General features: G+C 42.2%; 2 protein-coding genes across 2 annotated transcripts in view; one reads left to right on the top strand and one right to left on the bottom strand.

The window, feature by feature from the left end:
* LOC129110550 (dual specificity calcium/calmodulin-dependent 3',5'-cyclic nucleotide phosphodiesterase 1C-like) overlaps positions 1 to 2,854 on the top strand; it is a 61,888-nt gene extending 59,034 nt beyond the window's left edge. The window contains exon 17 of the mRNA XM_054622646.1: positions 2,694 to 2,854. Coding sequence (XP_054478621.1) covers positions 2,694 to 2,854 — 161 coding nt within the window. The remainder of the gene's footprint in view (positions 1 to 2,693) is intronic.
* A 15,803-nt stretch (positions 2,855 to 18,657) lies between these two features.
* Positions 18,658 to 23,189, bottom strand: ppp1r17 (protein phosphatase 1 regulatory subunit 17; the record flags this gene model as incomplete). The annotated part of the gene is made up of 4 exons (XM_054623394.1): positions 23,172 to 23,189; positions 22,496 to 22,591; positions 19,259 to 19,408; positions 18,658 to 18,719 (listed from the first exon to the last, which is right to left on the bottom strand). Coding segments are annotated over exons 2-4 (291 nt in total), but the record flags the coding sequence as incomplete, so codon positions are not given.
* Positions 23,190 to 23,996: the final 807 nt, after the last annotated feature.

Here is a 23,996-nt window from a genome sequence, read left to right as displayed (position 1 = left end):
GGATGATAGCTTGGCCATCATCCTCCTGTCTCCCACCACTTCCACCGTGTCGAGTGGACACCCCAGGACACTGCTGGCCTTCCTGACAAGTTTATTGAGTCTCTTCTTGTCGGCTGTCGTGATGCTGCTGCCCCAGCAGACCACGCCATAAAAGATGGTTGATGCCACCACAGAGTCAAAGAAGGTCTTCAGGAGTGCTCCCTGCACTCCAAAAGACCTCAGTCTCCTCAGCAGATAGAGTCTGCTCTGACCCTTTTTGTAAAGTGCATTTGTGTGATCAGTCCAGTCCAGTATATTGTTCAAGTGAACACCCAGGTACTTATAAGTACCTATAATGTCCATTCCCTGGAATCCACCACCAGCTCTTTCGTTTTAGCAGAGTTGATCTGGAGGCGGTTCCGCTGGCACCATCCTATAAAGTCCTGGTTCAGTTCCCTGTATTCCCTGTCATCACCGGCGGAAATGAGGCAGACGATTGCTGAGTCATCAGAGAACTTTTGCAGGTGGCAGTTAGCAGAGTTGTATGTGAAGTCCGATGTGTAGATGGAGAAGAGGAATGGAGCCAGAATGGTTCCTTGTGAGGCCCCTGTGCTGCATGATACCAGGTCTGACTCACACTCCCGTATCCTCACATACTGTGGACGGTTGGTGAAGTAGTCCAGGATGCTGGTCATGGAGTGTAGTGTATGAGGAGTGTGGAGGAGGGGGGCTGAGTGTTGTGAGGAAGGGGGTGGAGGAGGAGGAGGGGCAATCTACAGGGGCTGCAGACGATGGGGATTGCAGCAGCAGGGAGGACTGGATGGGGGTGGATGACTGATCAAATCTGTTGAAGAATAAGTTCAGATCATTCACCCACTTTTGGTACCCCACAGGCTGTTGGTTGGGCCCCTTGTGGCCAGACATCGCCTTAAGGCCCTCCCAGACCCTGCTGAAGTTATTCTGCTGCAGCTGATCCTCCATCTTTGTCCTGTAGACTTTTTTCCCTTCTGTGAGCTTCCTCCTCAGCTCCCTCTGCACAGTCCTCAGCTCCTCCTTGTTTCCTGATCTAAAAACCCTCTTCTTCTCCTTGTGGAGGGTCTTTATATCAGGAGTGATCCAAGGTTTGCTGTTTGAAAAACACCGTACAGTCCTGGTGGGTACGGTGTTCTCCACACAGAAGTTTATGTAGTCCGTTATGCAGTCTGTGAGACTGTCGATGTCCTCCCCATGGGCATCACTGAAAACTTCCCACACAGTTGACTCAAAACAGTCCTTCAGGGCCTCCTCGGCGTCATCGGACCATTGTTTTACTGTGCGAGTCACAGCTGGCTGCCTGTGTACAAGAGGTTTGTACACAGACAGGAGGTGCACCAGATTGTGGTCAGATCTTCCCAGGGGAGGGAGAGGTGATGATGTGTATGCCTCATTGGTGTTGGCATAGAACAGATCCAGGGTTTTGTTGTCTCTGGTGTGGCATGTGACGTATTGGGTGAATGTGGGCAGAGTGGAGGACGGAGGGGCATGATTAAAGTCACCAGAGAGAAGGAGGAGGGCATTGGGGCGCTAGCAGAGGTGGGAATATACGCAGCTATTGCAATAACATGCGAAAATTCCCTTGGTAGGTAGTTTGGCCTCATGCTAACGGCCAACAGCTCAATGTCCTCTGTACAGGTCTGTTCCTTAACAGTGATGTGCCCAGAGTTACACCATCTATTGTTAACAAACACTGCCAGACCTCCTCCCTTCCTCTTACCGCTCTCCGTTGTCCTGTCCGCCCGTATGATGCGGAAACCGTCCAGTGCAGCGTTCGTGTCCGGAGTTAGCTCCGTTAGCCATGTCTCTGTAAACACCATGATGCTACACTCCCGGTATTCCCTCTGAACGCGAGTCAGCGCTGATAACTCGCCCGTCTTGTTGGGGAGAGACCTCACGTTTCCCATGATGATGGAGGGGAGAACGGTTTTTAAACGTCTTCTCCTGGCGCAAGGCTCTGCCCCAGCACGGCTTCCCCGTCTCTTCCTCCTCAGCTCGCGGGGAACTTCGGGTCTCTCCTCAGGTCGAAGCACCGCCGTGTCTCGAAATGCTAACAGCTGATCCCTGGTGTAAACAATGGGACCATGGCTGCGTGCTGGATCCCCAGACACGGTGGTGAAAAGTGCAATAAACAGCAAATAGACCACGACAAACTCGACGTGTCTTGCTGCCATACTGCACTACTGTTAAAGCAATTAATCAAGTAAAAAAGTAACAAAAGTAACAAAAATAACAAATATAAAAGAAAAAGCTCAGTGGTGAGCAGGAGCTGCTGTAAAAGGCTGCCACTCGTGCGGCGCCAGAAGTGGCAGTATTCCGGCACCGCAATAATGTGCAATATCATTTTTATTATACTATGTGCAATATATTTTCATACTTCTTTTCAATATCACTGAAAATTTCACTCTCAATATCATGCTAAATATCAGTTTTCTATTTTAGTTTCTATTAGGCACTGGAGTTAGGATTACTTCTTTTACACTTAATAATTGTTATTTTATTGTTCATACTTGTTTAAATGTGTATTCTATTGTTTTTTGATATTCTTCTGTTCTAATCTTCTGATCAAACTGGCACAAGAATTTACTTTCTCACAAAAAAATTTAAATTCAGGGAGCTACAGACAAGTACATGCGTAGCCGTTTCCACAGAATCTAACTTAAATGTTGCTGTCTCTGCAGGCCTTCAGCGTGACTGCCCTCTGATCCATTACTGCAAGAGACCTAGTTACTCTGCTGGCTCCTACCGGATGATCAGGTCAAAGGTCACTGAGATACGGCCAATTGATGCCAGGGGGAAAGCTAGGAGACTGCAGCGCATCTCTCTGCGTCGCAGAAAGTGACCTCATAGTATAAAGTCATCAAATCACATCAGCATGATGTCACATCAGAAGATAGTATAACGTGATAATTTGTCTTTATTGATATTTGACTATTGCAACCTTGTATTCCAACTGATCTTCTGCTTCATTTCAATCGTGTATTGGTAACCAATGCTGCATTATCTCAACCATGTTACTCTGCCCTTTATACCTGCCAATTATTTGGTTTAATTATTTATATGTCCATTGATGAAATGTTAATGATTATACTGTATATTTAATTTTTCTTCCACTGCTTTTTTTATTCTGTAACATCCTCATTGTGTGTCTTTGCCTATTTGTTATATTTAGTGCTGACAATGTCAAGGCACTGCTGAATTGTCCCTACTAATATTTATGCTGATCTCAAATGATCTTGTAAATATAACTCATAATGTTACCAGTGGGACCTATGCAGAGTTGGCAAGTTTTTTGTGCTTTTGTCTGAATGGTGATGAATGACCTGTGGGTTACATTACATTACATTACATTACAGTCATTTAGCAGACGCTTTTATCCAAAGCGACTTACAATAAGGGTTGAAGCAGTTAGAATTATAGTTTAAGCATTGCAAACAGTGAATATTTAAAAAATTATTTGCTGGATAAAAAACCCATATCAGTCAACTGGTATATTTAAATTTCAGTTGGTATTGTGTAGGTTAAATATTTATTGATCTATCCTTACTTTTCCCTTTTTCATGAGGGGATGAGGTGTTGAGTTACTATGGTATAAGCCATTATCTTAGGGATGTTATAGGGATAATATGCCCCAGCTTGTCCAACTGATTGGTCTGTTAGTGAATGTCATGCATCATTTTATCAGGAAACCAGCCCAATAGGTGAGTCGCAGACGAGCAGGTGTGAAATGTCTGGCTCTTGGTTCATGAGCTGAAAAAAAATAAATACAAGGTAAATATTTTTCAGTGGGTTTTAATATAGATGCATGGTTTAACATTATTGTGTCACTTTCATAAAGCTCCTTTTATTAGCTTTAGGAAACGTTTTAATTGTTTTGCCGAATCGCAGACTATCAGAGAGGACTGAGTCACAGCATCACAGGTGAGGTTTGAAGATGTTTTACAGACAGTTAGTTCAAACTGAATATTAACCTACAAGTTATTACACATTTATTTTCACAACATCTCTTATTAACATCCATCCTATCTGATATTTTATTTATCAATTTTAGTCCTAGATTTATTCTATTATTTGATTGAATATTTAATCAATTAAATAAAGTGGGTTTTAATTCACGCTATTTCAGCTACCTCAACAAATGTAGTAAAGTTAAACACCTTTACTATATGCAACCTATAGAACTCACTTTCAAACTACATTCTACAGCTGCACCACAATCCTGCTCATCAAGAAATATTAACATTTAATTTCCAAAGTTATAGGAATTATGTTCCATCAGTGACAACTGACATCAACGGTGTGCACTGAGTCAAAGTGCTTTATATTTATATAAAGCTCGACTCTGTAATATTTCAACCTCAGGGCAAAAAAAAGAAAAGAAATGACTGTCAACACATGAAGGCAGTAACTTTCCCTGAGTAAAACACTAATCTCTAACCAGGATTTACATTCTGACAGACAGTAAACCTTCAATAAGCACTCAGATACGGACTGACTGAATGAGGAAATAAAACAGTGTCCCTGTCTCTGTAAGACAGAGGAGACAGAGAGAAACTCTGGGTTTAAGAAAACCTGCCAGAGAGTTTGGGTTCACAGAGTCAGTTACCATTGTAACAGAATTAGAGTTAAAGTAACTCTCTCAAAAACTGAAAACCCAGAATGCCTCAACTCAGGGTTAACTAACTCAAGAGTTTTCACTAAACCTGCTTTCTGAAATGGCCCTGGTCTGTAGCAATAACAATCAGAAACTGTCAAATACTTAAAGCTGAACATCTCGTCTAGTTTGTTGTCTAAATAACTTATTCTGTGGTTAAACAGTACCTAAGATTTTTCACTGTATTTTGCATTTTATTTAGAAACGTTTCTGTACAGCTGTTTGTGTTTAAATAAAATAAAATAAATTCAGTTATAAGGCTCTAAAAAAGTTACTGAATGACTTGTCATTGCATTTCAAGCAAATATTGAAATAATAAAGGGTCTTAATAAAATATGTGCATATTAAGTGTAAATGGTAAAATGACCAGAGCTGTTTATTCCCTGCAGGCAGCATGACAAGAGGATGGCTGCATCAAAGTTCGTGAACAAAAGGTTATTGAAAGATCTTAACACAAAGATAGGGCAAAGATTTTTTGCTACATAAAATCTTTAATCTGTCTAGTATTAATTATTTAACTTTGTTCAGTGTGGTCATAGAATAAGTTTAACATTTTGACGGCAACAATAGTGACCTGTGGGATAACACAGTGAGTCTAGGTATACGTTCTTGTTCTAACTTTCTACACTGTTCTTTCTTTAAGTTTCACTTTGAGTCAAGTTCTGGAAGAGTCAAAGGCGTTTTTCTCTCTTACAACTCAAACGGACACTTTATTACGCACAGCTGTTACAACTGGTCATTAAATATCTAATCAGCCAATCACGTGGCAGCAACACAATGCATTTAGGCATGTAGGCATGGGCAAGACGATCTGCCGAAGTTCAAACCAAGCTTCAGAAGTATTCAAGCTTCAAGTATCTCTGTGTCTTATTCCTGAGTGAGGGGGGAAAGAAGCGGCCAGAGTGTACATGACTGCCCTCAAATGGCAATCACAGACACCGAATCTCAATCAGAAAGAGCACCTTTGGGATGCTCTGCAATGGTCCTCAATAGGTACTGAGGGGCCCAGAGTGTGCCAAAAATATGATAAATGATTAGGATGGATCCATGCTTACATGTTGTTTTATGACAAATTCTGACCTTACTATCTGAATGTCAAAGACTTTTGGAGATCCCAAGCCAATTGTAGCCTCATTTTCCTGTAGTTAGGTGACAGGAGTGGCACTCTGTGTGGTCCTCTACTGCTGTAGCCCATCTACTTCAAGATTCAACATGTGCGTTCAGAGATGCTCTTCTGCATACCTCCGTTATAATGAGTGGTTATTTGAGTTACTGTTGCCTTATAAGCTCAAACTAGTCCGGCCTCTTCTCTTCTGGCCTCTGCCAACAACAAGGATTTGTTATCTAGAGAACTGTCGCTTTCTCTGTTAAACCGAGACATGGTTGTGCATTAAAACCCTATTTGATAAGCAGTTTCCTGAAAATTCAAAACCAGCCCAGCTGGCAACAACAACCATTCCCTGTTCAAAGTATCAAAGTAACCTCTTAATTTAAAAATAGCAAACATCAGGAACCTCAGTGGAAAAGATATAGGCAGGGCAAAAAACAGCACAACTGCTCTTCAGACAGTTTGTGTCCTCAGCGGTCCGGACCTTTCTTTTGCCCGTATGTTTCGTATTGTTGCCCCTAGGGCAAAGCGCCCCCGCAAAGATGGGAGGAGAGACACAAACAGGTGAGAGGTTCATTCAAATTAGGCAAGCAGAATTGTTGGTATTTTGGCTCAAGCATAAGGCTCTCTAGATGTGTGAATAAGGTGTTATCCATAAGTATTTTCACTTAGAAGAGTCTTGCATGCCTATTGTAGACCTAACAATCGTACGAATTCTGAGAAATGTATCGAAATTTATCGAAATCAAAATGCTCCCTGTTGGCGTTGATACAAAATACGGGAAGACAGGAGGGCTAACGGGAAGGTAAAGCTAGCTCATCATTGGTTATCTCTTACAAGTATTTTCCTCATTAATGAACGGTCTCTGAAGCAAAACAGATGAGCTGAGACTGCAGATTACCACTCAAAAAGGGATTATGGACTGCAACATCATGGAAACATGGCTCAATAGCAACATTGAGCGAACAGGGTTGAGTCCAGTGTTCTACAGACTGTTGGGATTGGAGCATCCCTTTAGGACTTCAGGAATACCAAAGGTTCACACAATCTCCCATCCAAATCATGACAGAGGCTGAGCATGTTGCTAGCTTTATAAATGTGTTGACTTATTTAAGGACATTACTTAGACCCTTAACACTTAGACCCTGCTCAAGAAGGATCATCAGCATATCTTCTTCTTTGGAGAGAGGATGGTGAAGACGACCCAGGGCATCACTGGTTCTGCAATTCCTGCTGTCAAAGCGGTCAAGCGCAAGTAGTCTGCGATAGGGACATCTCTCACCCTATTCCATGTGTGGCAAATAGTTATAAATGGAAATTTTGGGGGTGTGTCCAGTAGTCATACAATGCCTTAAAGATGTCCTCTTCATTAGACAGCCTCTCAATGGGTCAATGCATCCCAACATTTGTGCAGCTAATTGTCAATTCCAAGGGCGTAAGTTTGTATATGGATAGCAGGGTCATGTCCCTACCAATATTTGAGCAAACTTGTTCGCATTATCATTTGAGTGAAAAGACACAAGGAAAAGAGAGAGTGAGAGAGCAGCAGACTGAGGAGCAGAATAGTTGACTTGCACGGAGAAATGTGCTTCTAGTGCGTCCATCATGCTCACTGAGGTCCAACCCTCATTAATTATCCAGCCTACTAAAAAGCCCACTGTCCCTCTGCATCTGAGTGATGTGAAACTGACAGCTATCTGTGAGGTGACTGGAGAAGACAGAGGGTGTGTATTAGAAGATAAAAGAACGCTATTGACGCTCTGATATGTCATTCTTTAATTCTATTTGATGTCTGATTGAATTACACCTGATCAGCAGTATTTTTTTTATATCAGGTCTATTTTCTCTTGAAGTGTTATGACATTTTATTCATAAAATTGAGTTTATTCTTGTCTAGAGAACATATGTGGGAAAAGTACAAAAAGTATGAACATGAGCGGCAGGGGTCGAGCTATTAATGTCCAAGGGTTTATAAAGTAATTAACATTAATTCATGTATCATTGATGTGAAAAGGTGCCACATGCACATTTAAAGAGGTTAAAGAAAAACAGGAGGGAAGAGTAAAAAATGCTTGTACTCATCCCATCAAAGATAACACATTAAATGAGAAATGTTGATCTGCAGGAAAATAATAATATTAAAAGCAATACAGAATGCCTGAGAGCCATAATGCATTGTATTCCTTTATATTTTACATTTTGAATTGTCACCTTGCACCTGAATTTAGTTTCTTGCTGAACAAAAATAATGACTTTTCCACTATAAATTTATGCAGAAAATTAAGTCTTTTTACACTCGAATTTACGCCCAGTGTACTTTAACTAGGCAAAGGTTTGGTTTCAACATAGGTGGAGACACATATACTAAATATGTGCCACCTATGTTGGACCAGGCCGACGGGGCCTCTCTGGGGATCGGCCACGGGGACGACCAGGCCGGGCCGGAACCAGCGAGACCTCGGCCCGGACCTCCGGCGCGGGAACTGGCGAGACATAGGTTCGGACCTCCAGCGAGACATGCCGTGTGGGGAACAGACCTCTCCTTCTGTGCTGCCTCCCTCTTGGTCTGGCTAGCTGGACACACAGAGGCCCTCCGAAAGCCAGGCGGCTTCCCAGGAACGGGTTAGGGTCCTGGGCGGGCTGAGGGGCAGGCTGTGGTGCAGGCTGAGGGACAGGCTGAGGGAGAAGAGACTGGAGGCTAGGTGGCTGATGGCTAGGGGTGCCTAGAAACTCTCTAGCCCAGAGAGGCAAATAGTTCCTCAGCCATGGCATGGAGGAGGCCTCCCTTTGTGCCATTTTGAGTGCAACCTCTCTGTACTCGTCGTTAGGAGCTCTCCTCCATTCCCCCTGGATACAGATGATAGTATACAACAGTTCATTCAACTCCTTCTTAAACATTGCTGGGTCCATGTTATGGCCAGATCGTACTGTCACGGGTGTGGTGTGGACCCAGAAGCAGTGCGGCAGGAGACGGAGTAGAATGCAGCAGCTTTATTGAAAGCGGGACATACAGCAGACAAACAGGCTGGATCAGACTCACGTCGTGAATTCCTATAAGGAGAACGCCAAGCCGTCAGGGAAACAGGCAGGGGATCAGGCAGACGGAAACCAGAGGAAGCGGAGGCTAAACTCGTGGTCGGGGACAGAAGGCTAAGGTGGCTAACCGGGGCAAAGGCAAGGTAGGAATCTGGTGGTTGGGGACAGAAGGCTGAGTCGTTGACCGGGGCACAGGCAAGGCAGAGTCCAAACGGGCAGGGTCGGTAATGGGAAATCAATCCGGGGAAAAATGCTGGAAGGTCTGAATACTGGAGGGAGTAGGTGCAGCAGAGTGAGCAGGTGAGAGGGATTGTGCTGATGAGGTGGGTGTGGCAGACAGGTGCACTGAGTAAGGCTGATTAGGTGAGTGAGGGATGGTGTGGTGAGAGAAATGTGCTGGGCTGTGGCTGACTGTGAGCTGGGAGTGGCCGGAGTGAACTGAGAGACAGGGGAATGAGAGAGCTAATGACAGGAATGTATGGAAGAAGAACTGTGCCAGAAAACACTCAATAAACTTTCATTGTTATGCAGATGATACCCAATTATATCTATCGATTCAGCCAGACGAAACCAACCAGTTGATCTTGTACTCCGACAAAACTGAAGTTATTCTACTAGGCCCAGATCACCTTCGAAATCAATCAGCTTATTGTTTATTGTTTATTGTGGATCCCCATTAGTTGTCGCAGAAGCGGCAGACTAGTCTTCCTGGGGTCCAATTAAAATCAGAACATACAAACAATTAATCATCACTCAAATACAGTAAAAGTAGTGACAAAACTACAAATACATAGCAACAGTCAAACAAACAAACATAATTCATTGAGCGCCAAGCCAAGTCAGAGTCCCGAGTTCATATTTAACATAAATAAAAATAGGATTTAATTTGCCTCTTGAATTCCCTCTTCACAGGTATAACACGAATGTGCGAAGGGAGTATATTCCACAAAGAAATGGACCTATAGAAGGATGTCCTCCTCATTGCATTACTCCTACAGTGTGGGAGCACAACTAGCCCTGCTGTTGCAGATCTAGTACCGTATGAATGAGCATCAGAGCAAAAAACAATTTCATTAAAAAGAGCTCTAGGAACATGAGTGGAAATTACATTCTTAATAAATATCAAGGACCTAATGGATAACCTATCAAGAGCTTTAGGCCACTTGAGATCAGAATGCATCTGATCTACATTTGATCTGTAAGATCTAGCAAGGGCAAGTCTAGCAGCCCGGTTTTGTACAGTTTGTAGTTTGCTTAGGTCAGTCTTAGAGGCAGAGGCCCAAATAACAGAACAATAGTCGAGATGGCATAATACTAATGTTTGAACAACCTGTCTCCGTAAAGTAGCTGGTAAGTAGGTGGCACATTTCCGGACCGTAGCAATGCTCCTACTCATCTTGGCAACTATCTGCCTAACATGATCAGTCCAGGACAGAGTGTTACAAATAGAAAGTCCCAGAAGCTTTAACTTGCTCTCCTGCTTGACTGGCTGACTAGAAATCTGCAGATCAAGCATAGGCTGACTGGCTACATTATGCCGAGATCCAAAGACAATGCTGACAGTTTTTGATAGATTTAAAACAAGTCTATTTGCAGTAACCCAATTGACCACTGCTTTCAGATCTTGTGACAGAACGGACTTAAGTTTACAGCATGAAGATGCAGAATAGTACAGTGTAGAATCGTCAGCGTATAAAACCAAAGTGGATTCTTGAATAACAAGCGGGAGATCATTCGTAAAAATTGAAAATAAGAGCGGACCCAAACAACTTCCTTGCGGCACACCACAGTCTATGTTAATGCTGTTGGACAGAGTACCATTCAAGAAAACCTGTTGAGTTCTGAAAGATAAATAATTTTCAAACCAAGAGATTGCCATAGGTCCTAAACCATAATGCGTGAGTTTTTCAATCAACAACTTATGGTCAATTAGGTCAAATGCAGCGCTGAAGTCCAACATGACAGCACCAGATAACAATGAATTGTCAATCCCCCTTAACCAATCGTCAGTCATTTTTACCAAGGCTGTGCAGGTGGAATGACCCTCTCTGTAGGCATGTTGTGCATTACTTATCAAATCATTCTTAGACATATAATCATGGATTTGGTTATATACAATCCTTTCTAAAATTTTACTCAAAACAGGTAGGATTGTTATAGGTCTACAGTTAGGACCACTGAATGTTGATTTGGTATCTTTTGGTATGGGAATAATTTTTCCTTCTTTCCAGATTTTAGGACAGGTTCCATTAGATAGACAGGAATTAAATATGTGACATACAGGAAGAGCTATATAATCAACAGCTATTCTGAGTAATTTACCATCAATACAATCTATACCAGCAGAGTTGTCTTTAGAAATGGATCGTAACAATTTTTCAACCTCCTTGATTTCAACCGAATTGAACTCAAAAGTACACTGTTTGCCTTTCATTATGAGATCATCAATGAGCAGACACGATTTGTTCTTTACATTTGTACAAAAGCCCCCCCCTCAAATTTTCAACTTTTTCCACAAAATACTTATTTAGGTAATTTGACATATCCTTAGGCTTAGAAATAAATACACCATTATCAGTTTCAATGAAGGATGCAGAAGCATTAGTACTCCGACCCATAATATCATTCATCACTTTCCATAATTTCTTACTGTCATGTAGGGCTCTATCAATCCTTTGCCGATACAATTCTCTCTTTTTTTTCTCTGTTCACCTTCGTAACTAGATTCCGTATTTTACAATATGCACTTTTATCATTGACTGAACCAGAGGCAATAAAGCATCTTTTTAGCTCATTTCTTTGTTTCATTAAGTTCTTTAACTCCTCATCAATCCAGGGAGCTCCATTAGGCTTGACAGTGAATTTCCTAAGTGGTGCATGTTTGTTTACAATGGGTACGAACAAATCCATAAAAATATTTAACGATTTTTCAGCATCAGGTTCAACACAGACTTTAGACCATTGAGCATACTTGACATCTTCTAAGAAAGCATTGTCGCTGAAATTCTTATATGACCTAGCACAGATTATCTTTGACTTTGCTTTTGGAATCTTTGACTTTCTGGACACAGCAACCAGGTCATGGTCACTGAAGCCAACTAACAATGACATTACCTTGGAACACCTGTCAGGCACATTTGTATAAATATGATCTATACAGGAGGATGATTGAGCTCCATCTCGGTTCAGAGCATTCCTAGTTGGTATGGAAACAATTTGACTCAAATGACAAGTATTGGTCATATCAAGCAACCTTTTCTTCATAGAGCAGCCATCTTCAAACCAGTTCACATTAAAATCACCAAGACAGTACATTTCTCTATTTTCATCTGCAACTCTGTCAAACATATCACAGATTCCATTGAGATATTCTATTCTAGAGTTGGGTGGTCTATAGCAACAACCAATCAGTATTGGGCTAGTATGGGGTAAATGAACCTGTAACCACAATGCCTCAATGTTGTCATTCATCAAATCAGGTCTTAGTTTTACTGGTATATGATGTTTCACGTAGATTGCCACGCCCCCGCCAAATCTATTTCTATCTTTTCTGAACATGGAAAAACCCTCAATTGATATCAATGAGTCATCAAATGTACTATCCAAGTGTGTTTCAGTTATAGCCATTACATGAATTCCATTGTCCATCAATTTCGCTGAGAGTTCATGTGTTTTATTCCTCAAGCTGCAGATGTTTAAATGAGCTAGTGCCAGGCCCTTAAGAAGACCCGGTTTGGAAAAAGTCCCATCAATGCTTGAACTAGCCATAAAACAAGTCCAGCATGCCAATACACAGGCCTACTGGGATTGTGACATTAAAATAACCAGGGAGTGATGCTGGAGTCTCTGAACAGTTGATTATTGATGTACAATTTGTCGACTACCAGGGCAACGCGGCTGTTATGGCTCCGATGTTCTCTCATGATAGGGAAAAGTACTTTACGCCTGTCATGTATCTCCGGAGGGAATTGGTCATTCATGCCGAAGGAGGTGTTCCTCAGCTCTCTGCCCCTCCCCTTGACAAGCTCCTTCTGCTGATAGTGTTCGAAACGAGCCACAATTGCACGGGGTCTGAGCCACAATTGCACTTGGGGTTAGGGTCTGTCCATGTTTTGAGGGTCTTCCCACTCTGTGCACACGGGAGAATGAGACACCCTGAACAGTTTCACTAGGCATGTTAAGCTGGTCTGACATAAACTCCCTAATGACTATTTCACAGTTCTTACCCTCAGCCTCTGGTATCCCAGTAAACACAATGTTGTCTCTCATAGAGCGACACTGTACATCCAGAAGCGATTCCCTCAACTTCTTGTTTACTGTTTCAATGGTATCAACTCTGGCTTCCATAAGTTCCATCTTACCCTTCAGTTCTACATTGTCCTTGACCAAATCTGAAATGAGTTCTTGACTGAACTCTAAGCTTTCTTTTAGGCCCTTTATCTCCTCCATCATAGCATTCAACATATCCAGTTTGTCAAGTTTCTTGTTGATGGACTGTAATGTTATCACCTTACTGTCCACCTCACTAATTGCCAATGCATCATCTGATGGATATTCATCACCACTCTCAGCATCAGAGCATGTCTTTTTATTTGGAGACTGTTTAACAAAGTCAGTAATCTTCTGCGACTGGGTATCTTGTTTCAGCTTCTGCCTATGAGGCCTTGCAGCCTTCTGTGATTTACTCATGATATTGTAGTGATAACTATGAAGTTGCCAAGCTTACCTATCTGTTTTAGCTAAATCCAGCGCACCTCTAGTAACCCTGGTTACCCAGGAGAGCTGCAGTCAAGGTGGTTGTAGGCTAGCAGTTGGAGGTCAGATGCTAGCAGCTGGAGGCTAGCAGCTGGAGGTTAGCAGCTGGAGGCTAGCAGCTGGAGGCTAGCAGCTGGAGGTTAGCAGCTGGGGCTAGCAGCTGGAGGTTAGCAGTTGGAGGTTAGCAGCTGGAGGCTAGCAGCTGGAGGTCAGCAGCTGGAGGCTCGCAGCTGGAGGTTAGCAGCTGGAGGCTCGCAGCTGGAGGTTAGCAGCTGGAGGCTAGCTTGATGGTTGTAGCCTAGCAGGTGGAGGCTAGCAGCTGGAGGCTAGCTTGATGGTTGTAGGTTTGTGTGGCTGCAGCGCAGACGTCCCGCCCGACGTGTTAGCAAGCAGTTGCCTATGTACACATACAGGAATCACAGAGCTGTATAATTTTTCATTTGTCATGTTCCTATCCACTTGATGAGTCCAATATTCCCTCTCCCTTTAGCTCTGTGTTTGGTCTCCACCCTATGCTAACGATATAGTTTCTCCAGATGACATTACCCTGGCATCCAGCACTACCGTAAAGAACCTCGGAGTTATCTTTGATCAGGATCTGTCTTTAAACTCCTATATCAAACAAATTTCAGTTACGTAACATTTCGAAAATCAGGCAAATCCTGTCTCAAAGCGATGCAGAAAAACTAGTTCATGCATTTGTTACCCCAAGACTAGATTACTGCAATACATTATTATCAGGCTGCTCTAATAAGCCTCTTAAATATCTCCAGTTGATCCAGAATGCTGCAGTACGTGTACTAACAAAAACTAAGAAAAGAGATCATATTACTCCGGTATTAGCTTCTCTGCACTGGCTCCCTGTTAAATCAAGAATAGAATTAAAAATTCTTCTCCTCACCTACAAAGCTCTAATTGGCCAGGCACCGTCTTATATAAAGGAACTTATAGTTCCATATTAAATTAACATTTAAACAAATAAATCACATACTTTTTTTCACTATGAGATTAATAAACCTTACACACTCATCAATTTGTATGTTTACAGAAATAGAATTTCAGCTACATACACTTAATACACAGGATTTAACAAAGATAATGCAGATCAGAAATGTGCATCGGTCATGTGACTTACTAGCGTGTAAACATTTTATAACTATCACTAATATGTACCTTACTGCGTCACAACATCTCGTCACTTTGGCACATATCTGTGTTATCACCAATTGACCACTGGATGGCAGTATGGTCACATGATGAGTCGGGTTTGCAAAACATGAAATGGTTTTCTCCTCCAACCCCCACCCCCTCATCCTACTTCCTCCCTTCTCCCTGATGATTTCGCCAACTTCTTTGACAAGAAGGTAAACAATATCAGATCCTCCTTCTCTCAGCCCCCCTCTCCCTGTCCACCCTCTCCCTTTCTACCCTCTCCAGCTCTTCCCCCTCAGCTCCCCCTCCCCTCTCGACACCCCATCTTACCCTATTTTGCTCCCCTCTCCCCTAACGAGGTCCTCAACCTTGTTACATCTAACCGCCCCACCACGTGCTCCCTTGACCCGATCCCCTCCCCTCTTCTTCAGTCTATTGTGACTGAACTCCTTCCTCTCCTCACCCACCTCATCAACACGTCTCTTGTTTCAGGATGCTTTCCCTCGGCTTTCAAGACTGCCAGAGTCACCCCCCTTCTGAAGAAACCATCACTTTACCCCTCTGATGTCAAAAACTTCAGACCGGTTTCTCTTCTACCCTTTCTATCCAAAACACTTGAATGTGCTGTCTTTAACCAACTGTCTTCCTACCTCCACCAGAACAACCTCTTGGACCCCCACCAGTCCGGGTTCAAGGTGGGTCACTCGACAGAGACAGCCCCCCTTGCGGTGACAGAGTCGCTTCACGCCGCGAGAGCGAACTCTCTCTCCTCTGTCCTGATTCTCCTGGACCTGTCAGCGGCGTTTGACACGGTGAACCACCAGATACTCCTCTCCACCCTCGAGGGGATGGGCGTCTCAGGCTCTGCACTCTCCCTGTTTGCATCCTACCTGACAGGTCGATCCTACCAGGTGACATGGAGGGGGACGTGTCGGAACCACGCATGCTGACTACGGGGGTTCCACAAGGTTCAGTTCTGGGCCCCCTTCTCTTCTCGCTCTACACAACATCTCTGGGTTCTGTTATTCGCTCGCATGACTTCTCTTACCATTGTTATGCCGATGACACCCAGCTGGTCTTGTCATTTCCCCCCGGAAACACCACCTGAAGCTCAACCTGGACAAAACCGAGCTACTGTTACTCCCGGGGAAGGGTTGCCCGCACCGAGACCTGTCCATCACCATTGATGATACCGTGGTGATGCCAACTCGGACTGCGAGGAATCTGGGTGTGACCCTGGACGACCAACTGTCGCTCTCAGCAAACATTGCATCGGTCACACGCTCCTGCAGATTCCTCCTCTACAACATCAGGAGGATTCGCCCCTTCCTCACTGAGGAGACGGCGCAGGTGCTCATCCAGGCTGTTGTCATCTCCCACCTGGACTACTGCAACTCACTACTTGCCGGAGCCCCGGCGTCGGCCATCAGACCTCTGGAGCTTGTCCAGAAAGCTGCAGCTCGTCTGGTGTTCAATCACCCCAAGTTCTCCCACACAACTTCCCTTCTCCGTTCTCTACACTGGCTCCCTGTAAGAGCTCGCATTCAGTTTAAGACTCTGGTGCTAGCCTACAGGGCAGTGAAAGGAACAGCTCCTTCCTATCTGCAGGCCATGGTCAAGCCCTACACCCCCGCCCGACCACTTCGCTCTGCTACCTCGGGGTGATTGGTTGCCCCATCGCTCAGAGGGCCCTGCGGCCGATCCACCCGGTCACAGCTTTTTTCTATCCTGGCCCCACAGTGGTGGAATGAACTCCCCACTGACGTCAGGACAGCAGAGTCGCTGCCCATCTTTCGGCGCAGGCTGAAAACTCACCTCTTCAAGAAGTGCTACCCTGAGCCTTCCACTTAGCACTTATTGTATTCATATTAGTAGTTTGTTGCACTTATTGCATTCGTATTAGTTTGTTGCACTTATTGTATTCGTATTAAATTAATTCTGCACTATACTTTTGCTCTGGTTTATGCTTTTAGATGCTTGTTTAAGAAAGGAGATGCACTTTATCCAAAGCGACTTACAATAAGTGTATTCAACATAGGTATTCAAGAGAACTACTAGTCACCAGAAGTTATGACTTCGCTTTGGATAAAAGCGTCTGCTAAATGACTGTAATGTAATGTAATGTAATGTAATGTAATGTTTTAACTCTGTTTCCACTTCATAAATACGGGACAAAGGTTTTCCTGAAATCAACTGTGAAATAACTTGAGTGGGGTAATTGAATACTCTAAAGACTTATACAGTGTTATAAAGAGCTACAGATAATAATTGTAAGATACTTAGTGTGAGTTCCTGTTCTCTTGACTCAAGTAATTTATGGCGTGACCTGTGAAAGCCAGATTGCCTGTTCCCAGATAGAGAAAAGGAGGAGGAAGGGATGTTTAAGCATAAATTCAAAAGCTGAAGATAATCAATTCGTGTTTTCCCATCCAGGCGTCGATTACGTATCCTTGAAATCTTCCTCTCAGGGCTGTGGCCAATGTCAGAACTGACACCTCTACGGCTGAAGGTGTATAGTTACTGTCTGGGAGGATGTGGGAGTCTCTGGGAAAGGGTATTGAGAACTCCCCTGTGGAGGTGATAAGCGAGAGAAGGGGGGGGGATGTCTCGGGGAAAGAACAAAGGAGTCTCCAGTTGTTAGTTACACCAGGCCTCTCCAGTCTCGCTACAGATGAGAGCCAGAGCCTTCAGTTATCAAGCTCCTCTTCTGTGGAACCAGCTTCCAGTTTCAGTCCAGGGGGCAGACACACTCACCACTTTTAAGAGTAGGCTTAAGACCTTCCTTTTTGACAGCGCTTATAGTTAGGGCTTGCTCAGGTTCGCCTTGGTCCAGCCCCTATATATGCTGCTGTAGGCCTAGACTGCTGGGGGACTACCTAGGATACACTGAGCTCCTTTCTCCTCTTCTCTCTCCATCTTTATGTATTCATGTCCTATTTATGCACATTACTGACTTTGCTTCTTCCCCGGAGTCCTTGTGCTTTCTTGCCTCACAGGTTTCCATGAATCGTGGTTATATCTGGACCGTGGTCGTGCCTCCTGCTGTGACCCTGCTGCCACCCACTGCTACTACCATTATTATTATTAGTCACATTACTATTACTATTCACTGTACCATTACGCTTATTGGCTTTGCTTCTACCCTGGAGTCCTTGTGTTTTCTCGCCTCGCAGGTTTCCATGAATCGTTGTGGTACCTGGACCGTAGTCATGCCTCCTGCTGTGACACATTACTATTATTATTCTCTATATAATTATTATAATTCTACTATAGTCATATTGCTGCTGTTATTATAAGTAGTCTTAATTTTTTCCTTCGTGACTCTGCTTATTACTCTTGTTATATGAATAATTTATGCTATATACATTGAATGTGTTGTAACTCTGTTATGTTGTTCATTCTGTACACATGACATCTATTGCATTTCTGTCCATCCTGGGAGAAGGATCCCTCCTCTGTCGCTCTGCCATAGGTTCATTCATTTTTTTCTCCCTGTTAAAGGTTTTTTTAGGTGAGTTTTTCTTGTTCCGATGTGAGGGTTCCGGGACAGAGGATGTCGCATGTGTATTGTTTGTAAAGCCCTCTGAGGCAAAATTTTTATTTGTGATTTTGGGCTATACAAAATAAATTGAATTGAATTGAATTGAATTGAATTGAATTTGTATATGCATGTGTGTATGAATGTGAGTATGAATGTGTGTATGCATGTGTGTTTGAATGTGTGTGAATGCTGCCTCGTGATGTAAAGCACTTTGAAAGGCCTTTAAGATGGGAAAAGCACTAGATAAATGCTGCCACATAGACATTCAAGATGCTGCTAGATCTTGCATGTGTATGTGGCCAGAGTACTTCAGAAAATGAAATGTTCTGACAAAACAACATTTAATGAACTGTGAACATTCATTGACAAAATAAAAGTTGAATAAATGCTTTAATCCTTCACATCTTTCTCCTCATCCTCTAAGTGGACCATCTGCTTCTCCACTTTCAGCAGTCTCACTCCTAAAGAGAGGGGAAACACAGGTGGTCAGTTTTAAACCAAGAAGCAGTTCATGCTGTGTATGCTGTCTGGTTGGTGAGGTGATATCAGAGGACAGCATAAAAGTTGTTAAAGCTACAATTTCCTACATCTTTGGTTTTACTTTGTTAGATCTGGTCACAGAGTGAATAGCGATAGAGTAAAGTGTTACATGTCAACAACCAGGAGAAAATGATCAGCTTAGTTCAAGTGTTCAACCTATTACTTTCTTTAACCAAATACTTATTTGAACCCCAAACCTAATTACAGCTTAACTGTTGTGGTGGCTCACTCATTTTTTTTTTTTTTTGTAAAGGTCATATGTTTGGAATGCAGAGAAAAGTTGAGTAAATATATATGGCAATATGTGACAGCTTCAAAAGGAACAGATTCCTGTTAGAATGTTTAGCATGTTTAAAAGCACATAGTGTGTTGATTTTGTGGGCCTTACAACATGAACATTTATATGCCAAACTTTCGGTCCATCACTTAAGAAAATCTCAGTTAGAGTGTCTGTACTGACCTGGTATGTGTGGAGGAGAGTGGAGGACGGGCGTATCTTTTCTGCGAGGTTTCTTCTTCTGGTCTTCCTCCTGATTCTTTGTGCAGAGAGCCTCCTCGTCCTCTTCATCATGCTTCATCTCTGACTTCCTGTCCACCAGGCCGTCCTCGTCTGTTACACAGTCAGACAAACTGTTACATTGTCAACCAGTTTCACCATACCCGTCTCCATAGAAGAGACAGACGTGAACAAAGAAAATACATTCATTTATACCTGTTCCATGTGGATGAAACATGATGCAATTATCTGGAAGAGTTTATTGATTGGACTCTGATGTTCTAAGCTGCTATTTTCACTTTTCTTATCTGAAACACAGATGTGCTCTTATACTTTTTAGAAGGCCAGGCCTTGGCAAACGAAGTCTGTTTTTTTGGCTTAAAATTTGCATGGTTACAAATAAATATGACCTCACATTGTATCAATCACTTTTACACACAGACTCCAAAAATCCTTCAAAATGTTCCTGTCCTCTCTGGTTCAACAAGAGGGCGAGAGAGAGAGACAGAGAGACAATGAAAGAGAGAGACAACAAATTAGAGAGAGAGAGAGATACAGAGAGAGAATGAAAGACAGAGACAGAGAGAGAGAGAATGAGGAAGAGAGGCGGACAGACAAAGAAAGAGACAGAGAGATAGAATGAAAGAAAGAGAGACAGAGAAAGATTACGATAGAGTGACAGAAGGAGAGAGAGAAAATAGGAGCGCGAGAAAGAGAGAGAGAGTGAACAAGGATTACAACAACAGTTGGACATGGTAGAACAATTTTGTCACAACTGGGCCCAGTAAATATGTAGAACACTAATTTTGATGGGTTTTTTTCAAAGAGGCCCAGATGTCAGGAGAACAAATACCAGTTCAGCATACCTAACCATTGAACATAGTATAAGTTATGGCTACCTCAGTATAACCATAACAGCATTAGGGAGTTTCAACAGTTTTAACCAGTGAATGTACATACAAAAAAAGCTTAAAGAGCTCTAAAGGCAATTAAGAGAATATTTTATAATTTCCAAATTCCAATTGAAATGTGTCTTAAACATTTGACAGCCCATTGCTCTGATCAGAGTCAAACTAAACACTCAACTTAAACACAATGTGAAGAAAACTATTTAGAACATTGGAAAGAAGAAACTAAAATCAGAATGATATCTGGAACTAAAAAGCGATGATGAATTGTCAGAATATCAATTTAATTCAATTCAAAATAATTGGTTTATTGGCATGAACAAAGATTTGTTGTTGCAAAAGCATTTAGAGAATACACATACTTCATATTAAATACAGAGGTGTCATATTCAGGTTGTACTGATACAACCCCATATTATACAATACAGCACACTACAATTGTATACAGTTTAATACAGAGAACTAATTAGTGATTGTGCGTCCCTCAGGCTGCGGCAGGAAGGTACATATTTGGCTTCCAGAGGAGCTGCTGTCCCTTCACCTAGAAGAACTGACAGTTTCCCCTTAGGGCTTAACATGAGAAAAAATGATATTTTGTTTGCTATTTCCCCTCAATGCAAATCTCTTAGTGCAGAGAACTTCTGACAGTGGAGGAGGAAGTGCATCTCTGTCTCTACATCCACCCGCTGGTCTCTGGGCAGCCATGTCTCTCTGTGTCTTCCTGTCTATACAACCAGTTGGTGGTCACTGAGCCTGTATTTGGTCAGGATCAGTCCATTTATATTCCTCATTTAGAGTCACAACAATTTAGTCTACTTTGGCTTTTTGTTTCATTTCTCCCATGCTGTTTGATGTTTTCCTTTTAACGTTTAGTGTTCTTTGACAGAATTCAGTGTTCAGGGTCTCTATTGGGTGTTTGTCCCCATGAGTCATGCTCCAATCTACTGAGAGGGCCCCAGATCTCACTTCTATTACAGTATCTTATAAAGTAAACACACCTTCGTCATAAACACACATATCATTTTTTTTGTCCAGTGCAATAAGAGCTTGTTTAAAGACCAAAGCGTGGCCTAGCATACTGCACAATAAACAGTTTCATACTGCATCCTAATGATGAACACGAGATGCACTATTGAACACTGCTTTTGTCAGTAGTATGTAGTAGGCAGATTAAATTATAATTAAGGATACTTCTTGTTAATGTCATTCTCTCATTGGCCCTTTTTTGGAATAGCGCTATCCACTGAACCCATGTCATTAGGTCAGTTTTGTCTTGTGTTGCCAGTTAATAGAATAATAAAACCCATTGAATTCAGTGTGCAAGGTTTCTTTGCATAACAATTTGGATCATATGATAGCCACCTAACCCAGGCTGCAACCTCCGGTTCTACCGAGTGAAGCCAATGTGAAAGTGTCTTTGAACCTGCGTTCTCTCCACGGACAAGCAGGGGGCGACTCCTCTGGTTGCAAAAAAGAAGTCTGAAAATGACTTTGATTTATTTGATTTATTCCCTCAGTAAACATTGTAAACATGAGTTTATGGTCTCAATCTCTAGTTTCAAGTCTTCTTCAATACAGCACGATGTTCATTTAATAAATCAGAGTAAAATAGAGCATAAAGCAGGGTATGCTTTAGGGCGGGCATAGTCATCATCATGATGACTATGTCCACCTGTTATATGCAGTCTAAGATCCAACCATAGACAACTCTACCTGAGAACCAGTGGCTACTGAAGTGCTTGTCACAAGACATCATCATATTGTCACATATGATGATGTTGCTTTCCTCTAATGCCACCCTTTCACTATCCCTGTCACAGCAACAGCTCTGCTGTTCACTGTTCTGTGCTCCACCCTTAACCTTGGATGTGTAGAAGCTTTTCATAAAAATTGCGATCCCTAGTGCCCACTGGCAGAGTTGTTATTATTATTTATTATTCTAAAAAAAGTGGAGATTTAATGGTGTTTGAAGAATCTCCCCCAAAAAATATGAAAATCAAAATAAATTCTACAAAATAATGAGTCAAAGTCAAGTATTCAAATACAACTAACAACGCCAGCCCTTTTTAAACAAATGGTATACAGTACAACAATAGGATCTTTAATGTAAAGTAATCCAATCCAAGTGAAAATCTATGTAAACTCATAATAATCTGGGTATTTTTTCATTGAAAATTGTGTCATAAATTTCCATAATTTGATAATTCTTTACTTTATACTATTTAGCGTGTTTTCTTTATCTGTGTTTGAATTGAAACTTTGTATTATTATTATGAGGTAGAGACTGGCTTACTGTGCTTACAGTGTTTGCTCTCCTGTGTCATCAGTCCATGTTCAGGCTCCAGGGTCGACCTCATACAGCCTGTCGTCATCTCTGAGGTCCTCTGGGCTTTATGCACCGATCACATAACACACACACACACAAGCATGCACACACACACACACACACACACACACACACACACACACACACACACACACACACACACACACACACACACACACACACACACACACACACACACACACACACACATTCACAATCCATTATTCATTAGTGGACCTTATCACACCAACAAAGGATAAAGCACTTCAGGGGTGTGTGTGTGTGTGTGTGTGTGTGTCTGACTGTACTTTTACACAGAAGCTTTGATCACCACACTCAAACAGCAGCACTCTGTTAAACCATCTCCACCACCACATGTTATTGCTATGTAAACCACTAACAAAAAACAGTAACAAACACGTTTTAACATGTTGTCAAGTAAGTAGAGGCAATCTTGTGTGATTTTCCAAATGGACAAGAATAACAGCAAGCATAGTACATGACCAAAAACCGAAGGAAACCAGAAGATCTACAAAATAAATGGAACGATGAAAAAACACAAAAAAGTTAAAAAGTGGATTACAAATAAAATGAAGAGAAAACAAGCAGGCCTGACAAATAAAGAATCAAAGCGTGTTCTTACCTCAGGCTCAGCAGCGTCACACAGACAGGCTGGAGCAGTGACACTCAGGGTTATAAAGCTTGGAGGAGGAGCATCATCTCTCCTATCTGCCCCCCCTTCACACGCACACAGACTGAATATGAATAGATGTCAGACACATTGTACTTAATGAAAGACTGACATGGACAGACAAGTTATTTAAAGCTCAACATACGGCTTCCTTTAGAATATTAAACAAACTCATTGATATTCATTTGCTTTAGACATGAGTTCCTTTTGTGCAGATCAGACAGTATATTTAAGTTTATCTAACATATCTATTTTAACCCTTTAAACGAAAGAAACTTAGAAAGAAAGCTTAATGCTGATAAAACAGAGGTCCTTATCCATGCCCCTACGGTGCAGAACAGCCTAGGTGTCTGACTGTTAGACATTGATTTAGCTGCTTATTGAGAAACGGTTTTGATGACAGACAGAAGTTTTATGCTATCAAATGCAATCCATGCTTTGTATAAAAAAGAGACCAGAACAACCAATCAAGTTGCAGCCCTTGTATCTGCCAACTAAAATGCATGCACCCTCACACTCACCAAGAATCAAAAGCAGCCATCAGAAAATGTAAGTGTAAAATTCATTACAGCCTCTTTGTCTCATTAGGTATATTCCGTTAACAACAGAGGAGATAGAGATCACTTTAGGAATATTTCCCTCATATTTGTTTTAATTTCCTAATACTTCTTTAAAGTAAATGTTAAAAATGTTATATTGCACAAGCATATAACTTTGGTTGGTAAGTGGACGTGTCTATAGAAGTGAACAGCAGCGACACGTTTTTTCTGGCCATGT

The sequence above is a fragment of the Anoplopoma fimbria genome, chromosome 21 (assembly GCF_027596085.1).
Source record: "Anoplopoma fimbria isolate UVic2021 breed Golden Eagle Sablefish chromosome 21, Afim_UVic_2022, whole genome shotgun sequence".
NCBI lineage: Eukaryota > Metazoa > Chordata > Actinopteri > Perciformes > Anoplopomatidae > Anoplopoma > Anoplopoma fimbria.
Note: the sequence above shows the minus strand (reverse complement) of the source record. Positions and strands in the feature narration are given on the sequence as shown.